Genomic DNA, 6,327 nt, shown 5'->3' with positions numbered 1-6,327 from the left:
TGCGGATGATTAGCGACTTTGAGCATATTTTCACTTGGCTTTATGAATGTCCTCTTTAGAAAAGTGTCTATTTAGATCCTTTGCCCATTCTTTGATTGGTTTATCTTCCTTTTGTTAAGTTGTATGATTCTCAATATTGATGTTTCAATCTCCCTCTCCCTTCCTCTCTGAATTCAATAAAAAATATATATATTTTAAAAAGATAATCTATCACACAGAAGGTTGCTAGTTGGGATTTGATTTCGAGTTTGCAAAGCGCATTCTCTTTTGCATTAAAGTACTTCACTGAAGCAGCTGGTCTGGTGTTTTCTGATTGCTCTTATGCCGTATTAGCTATTGCTTTCTTCTACCTTCATTACTTATCCTTTCTCTTGTTCCCTTGCTTTCATTTTGCTTTTGGTGTTACTTGGTATTTCTTGATGTACCTACTTTTTCCTACTTACTATCTCCTGTTGCTGCTTCTACCCTTTTCCATGTCCCTCTGCTCCAAGGTTTTTCAGTTGGAGCACTTCGACATTTGGGCTAGATAGTTCTTTGTTGAGGGGAGCTGTCCTGTGCATTGTAGGATATTCAGCAGCATTCTTGGCCTCCACCCACTAGATGCAGTAGCACCACCCCAGTTGTGACAACCAAAATTATCTCCAGACATTGTCAAATGTCTCCTAGGATGTAAAACCACCCTAGTTGATTGCCTCTGCTCTATTTTGTTGACTTTTGTACCTTCTTCTCTCTGGTTCCTTTTCTTTCTATCTTACACTTTTTTTTCATTTTTAAGGAGTTCTTCCTCCCAGATATATTAAAAACATAGTTATGTGACACTACTGAGTACCTTTAGTAAGTTGCTTTTCAGTAATGATGAGGGGTTCATTTTGTTCTCACATTCTCTAACACACTTTTTAAAAATATATATTTTATTGATTTTTTTTTTTGCAGAGAGGAAGGGAGAAGGATAGAGAGTTAGAAACATCAATGAGAGAGAAACATCAATCAGCTGCCTCCTTCACACCCCCCACTGGGGATGTGCCCGCAACCAAGGTACATGCCCTTGACCAGAATCAAACCTGGGACCCTTCAGTCTGCAAGCAGACGCTCTATCCACTGAGCCAAACCGGTCAGGGCACTAACACACTTTTTTAAAAAATGTATTCTTATTGATTTCGGAGAGGAAGGAGAGGAAGAGAGATGGATAAAAACATCAATGAGCGAGAATCATTGATTGGCTGCCTTCTGCATGCCCCCCACTGGGGATCAAAGCCCACAACCCCAGCATGTGCTGACTCAGAATCAAACCGTGATCTCCTGGTTCAGAGGTTGACATTCAACCACTGAGCCACACTGGCTGGGATAATACTTTCTTGTACATTTTTTAGTTGGTTGGTTGATATCAAGAGCTCTTTCAGTTATAAAAGCTGAGAGTCCTATTAAAATCAGAATTTTGGCTGAAACTGGTTTGGCTCAGTGGATAGAGCGTCGGCCTTCGGACTGAAAGGTCCCAGGTTCGATTCCGGTCAAGGACATGTACCTGGGTTGTGGGCACATCCCCACTGGGCAATGTGCAGGAGGCAGCTGATCGATGTTTCTCTCTCATCGATGTTTCTGACTCTCTATCCCTCTCCCTTCCTCTCTGTAAAAAATCAATAAAATATATTTTAAATAAATAAATCAGAATTTTGGCCTCTCTATTATGATGATGTAACTAAGCAAACATTTCTTAGCTTCATTTCAGTGTCTTAGGTTACAAACAGTTGGCTTCTTTTCCCTTTTTTCTTCTGTGTGGACAGGTGATTTATATATTTTCTTTTTTTAAAAAATATATTTTTATTGAATTCAGAGAGGAAGGGAGAGGGAGAGAGAGATAGAAACATCAATGATGAGAGAGAATCATTGATTGGCTGCCTCCTGCACATCCCCCACCGGGGGATTGAGCCTGAAACCCAGGCATGTGCCCTTGACTGGAATCCAACCTGGAACCTTTCAGTCTGCAGTCCGACGCTCTATCTACTGAACCCAAACAGCCATATAAATATATATATATATATTTTTTGCTAGATTCTGAAGTCAGATACCAGATGATAAAGCTAACTCCAAAGCAGAAAATTTCTGAAAATACAACGTCATGTAAGAGAGCAGTGGTAAAGCAGAAGACGGCCTTGACGCCTTCAGAAAAGTTACTTAAATTTAACAAATTTGTGGACATTTACAGAGTTGTACTTCCTACTGTTGATAATGAATACAACAAGTACTTCCTTCAAAACCTTAACCTTTTTCAAGATCAGAATGGTCAAACAAGTAAGAAGCAGGGCAAATATAATGAGTATGGAAAACCCTTCAATCAGAGATCATTGTTTTTGAGGCATAAGCAAATTCTGACAAATGCAAAATCTTATGAATGCAGTGAATGTGGAAGAGCCTTCAAACGTCAGGCAAATTTTGTTCGACATCAGAGATTTCACACTTCAGAGGATCCCTTTGAGTGTGACATATGTGGGCAAGCCTTCAAACAGAAGTCTGCTCTTACTGCCCATAAACAGTGTCACCCTCAAGAAAAGCCATATAAATGTCATGAGTGTGGAAAATATTTCCGTCAGATGGCATATCTTGTTGAACATAAAAGGATCCATACCAAAGAAAAACCCTATAAATGTAGTGAATGTAAAAGAACATTTAGTCAGAATTCAACTCTAATTCGACATCAGGTAATCCACAGCGGAGAAAAACCCCATAAATGCCTTGAATGTGGAAAAGCCTTTGTTCGGAACTCAACCCTTAAGAGCCATCAACAAATTCACAGTAAACAGAATGCTCACAAATGCAGTGAATGTGGAGAATCCTTTGGTCGGAATATAGATCTCATTCAGCATCAAAGGACCCATACTAAGGGGAAAGTATTTGAATGTAGAGAATGTGGAAAAACTTTTAGTTTTAAGTCAAATCTCCGTCGACACAAGGTCATTCATAATGGAGAGAGACCCTATAGATGTGACAAATGCGGGAAATCTTTCAGTTGGCGCACAAGCTTTATTAAGCATCAGAGTACTCACAGAGGGCAGGTATCTACGTGACTAATGAGAAAAGCTATAATTTAAAGACCGGTACTTGTCACTATTGCAAGTATATGTAATTAGATCGTTTTACAAAAATTAATAAACAAGAGCCAAAGTCCGTCTTTCTGTGGGGGCCCTCATTTTGTAGGTAACCTTGCTGTAGTCCAGAATTACTTAATAGAAAATGAGGTAGGCTGTTGTATCCAGTTTCCCTTGAGTCCCTATACCTTTGTTCCCCCCAAGTCAAGTTAAGGCATAAGGGAGGCTTGGTAGCTTTGCTCTGTGGTCCCCCAGGCTGGAGATCATTTAATATATTGTGAATGATTTAAGAAGGCCGTTCTTGGTTTTACACAGAATAATGGACTTGATATTGATAGGCTGTTTAAAAGTAAGTGCCACTTGTAGCTAGTGAGGTATTAAGAATAAAAATTTTTAATAAAATTTAGTGTTCTACTGTAGTGATTTTCAACGTTTTTCATCTCATGGCACACAAACTATTTACTAAAACTCTGCAGCACATCAAAAAATATATTTTTGGCCGATTTGCCCAAAAAAGTAGGTAAGATTTTGATTCATTCACACCAGAAAGCTACTATTATGTTTCTGTTGTCATTTTTTTTTTATTTGACAATCTAAGGGAAAAGAGGTTAGCACCCCTGACTAAATGGTCAGGTATTGCAAATTTAAGAAATTCTTCCCGCATAGCAGTGTGCTGGTTGAAAATTACTACATTCTATGAAGAGTTCCAAGTCAGTGCTTACAGCAGATGCTGTTGGTGCCCTGCTCCTGCCCCTTTGGCCTTAGCCTCTCTGTGTGTTTCATTTGCCTTGCACTATCTTCATCTGTTGGTCTGCAGGCTTTTTCTAAAATCATGAAAGGCCCCTGCTCTGTATATCCTGGGAGCAGGCTTTACCCAGTGCTTGATGGGAATTTGATATAAACCAGATCTCCCTCCCCTTGGGAGGAGCACATAGGTTATCTGAAGCATCTGTTGTACACTGTTTTCAGATTTTCCCATGGGATTATACACATTCACTTACAATGGCAGCTGTCTTCCCTTATCTGTCCCTTCACTCCCCTACCAGTGTTTCAGCACCTCTCCCACAAGTAAATGGCTTGTACTAAAAAAGTGTCAAATATAAATCTTGAGGAGCCATATCCTTTCATTCCACAGTTATTCCAAGCATATTTTTTTGTAAAATAAAAATGGTTTATCAATTCCAAATTGTATAAAACACATGGGAGAAACCTAGCCAATCAACACAACTGTTGCCACATGGAAAGTTACTTGTAAAACTCTACATACCCCCAATATTTTTTCTTTCCCATTTCCCAGTACAATAATGGGAGGAAGAGGATCCCTCACATCCACAAGTTTCTAACTGGAAAGAAGGGGCAGTAGAAAACTGCTTAGAGAGTTGTTTTAACCATTCCCTGTCAGGCCACATGACCGGGTTGTGGCTCAACCCCCAGTAGGCGGCGTGCAGGAGGCAGCAGATTGATGATTCTCATCACTGATGTTTCTCTTTCTCCCTCTCTCTTAAATCAATAAAAACATATTTGAAAAAAGCAAATGATCCGAAACAAATCTGGCATGTTAAGAATGGATAAATCTGTGTGGTACAAATGTGAATGTTCTTTAAAACCAGGCTATTTTGTTTATTTGTATGTTAGCAATATTTCATAATAAACTATTGTATCCAGTTATTGGATACAATTATTTCACAATAAATAATAGAATGCAAAAGTATATGAAGATATGTGACAGTAAATAATTATAAAAAGAACCTGCCAGGCATCTTCACCCTAGTTAAGAATTAGGTCATTTTCAGAATCACAAAGCCCTTTATAATCTCTCCAAACTCATCTCCCTTTCTCTTCACCAAAGGTTAACAAATAAAATACTCCGAGTTTTATGTTAATCATTCCTTTGTATAATGTATACATGCTATTTACTCATGTCTGGACATTACACTATTTAGTTTTGCGTATTCTGGAATTTTACATACATAGAATACTTTTGTACTTTGACTGCACGTGTTTTGAGAATCATCCGTATTTCTGTGTAGCTGTGGTCCAGTCATATTTACTGGTGCTCAGTATTTCTTTGTAGGAGTATACCACAACTTATGAATCTATTCTTTTTTTTTTTTTTAATATATTTTATTGATTTTTTACAGAGAGGAAGGGAGAGAGATAGAGAGTTAGAAACATCGATGAGAGAGAAACACCGATCAGCTGCCTCTTGCACATCCCCCACTGGGGAAGTGCCCGCAACCCAGGTACATGCCCCTGACCGGAATCGAACCCGGGACCTTTTAGTCCGCAGGCCGACGCTCTATCCACCGAGCCAAACCGGTTTCGGCATGAATCTATTCTTTTGTCGATGGGCTTTTAGGGTATTTCCACTTTAGGGCTATTATAAAACAACATGTCAACATGCCTTAGTTCCCTGTGAAAAGCCCTGGGCACATTTTCATGATGAGTCATAAGATACATACGTTTTTCAGCCTGAATAAGTAATGCCACACTTAGGCTGGGTAGCTCAGTTGGTTAGAGAGCTGTCCCAATACACCAAAGTTGCAGGTTTGATCCCCAGTCAGGGCATATAAAAGAATCAACCAATGAATGCATAAATAAATGGGACAACAAATCATCTCTCTCTCAAATCAGTAATGCCAAACTTTCTATAATACATGTAACAACTTACACACCCAACAGCAATAGACGAGAGTTCCCACCACTCTATGTGTTTATGAATACTTGGTTCTGACATTTTTTTAAATTATTTTTTTTGTTAATCTTCACTTGAGGATATTTTTCCATTGATTTTTTGAGAGTGGGAAGGGAGAGAAAGAGAGAGAAACATTGCCTTGAGGGAGGCACATCAATTGGTTGCTTTTGCACATGCCCCGACTAGGGCTGGGGATCGAGACTACAACCAGGTATGGGCCCCTGACCAGGAATCTAACCCAAGATCCTTTGGTGTACAAGCCAACACTCTAACCACTGGTCCCACTCCACTAAGCTAAACAGGCTAGGGCCTGACAGATTTTTAAAGATTTGATAGTCTGTAAGTAATATCTAATTGTGGATTAATTTGCATATCTATTATCCTATCTAATAAAAGAGAAACATGGTAATTGGCGTACGACCAATACCCTTCCTATTGGCTAATCAGCAAGATATGCAAATTAACTGCCAGCCAAGATGGCGGCTGGCAGCCAGGCAGCTTGAAACTAACATGAGGCTTGCTTGCTTCAGTGACAGAGGACTCCAACGT

General features: G+C 39.3%; 1 protein-coding gene across 3 annotated transcripts in view; it reads left to right on the top strand.

The window, feature by feature from the left end:
• ZNF789 (zinc finger protein 789) overlaps positions 1-4,552 on the top strand; it is an 18,005-nt gene extending 13,453 nt beyond the window's left edge. For 2 of the 3 annotated variants that reach the window (XM_015557400.1, XM_015557404.1), the window contains 2 exons: positions 2,050-3,050; positions 4,381-4,552. In XM_015557400.1, the coding sequence (XP_015412886.1) occupies positions 2,050-3,050; positions 4,381-4,446 (1,067 nt within the window). In that variant the 3' untranslated portion in view covers positions 4,447-4,552. Of the gene's footprint in view, positions 1-2,049; positions 3,730-4,380 lie in introns of those variants that run through there. The other variant, XM_006755016.2, reaches the window with a different exon arrangement.
• The last annotated feature ends 1,775 nt before the right edge of the window (positions 4,553-6,327 follow it).

Source organism: Myotis davidii, unplaced genomic scaffold (genome assembly GCF_000327345.1).
Source record: "Myotis davidii unplaced genomic scaffold, ASM32734v1 scaffold1593, whole genome shotgun sequence".
Lineage (NCBI taxonomy): Eukaryota > Metazoa > Chordata > Mammalia > Chiroptera > Vespertilionidae > Myotis > Myotis davidii.
This window is presented reverse-complemented; position numbering and strand designations above follow the sequence as displayed.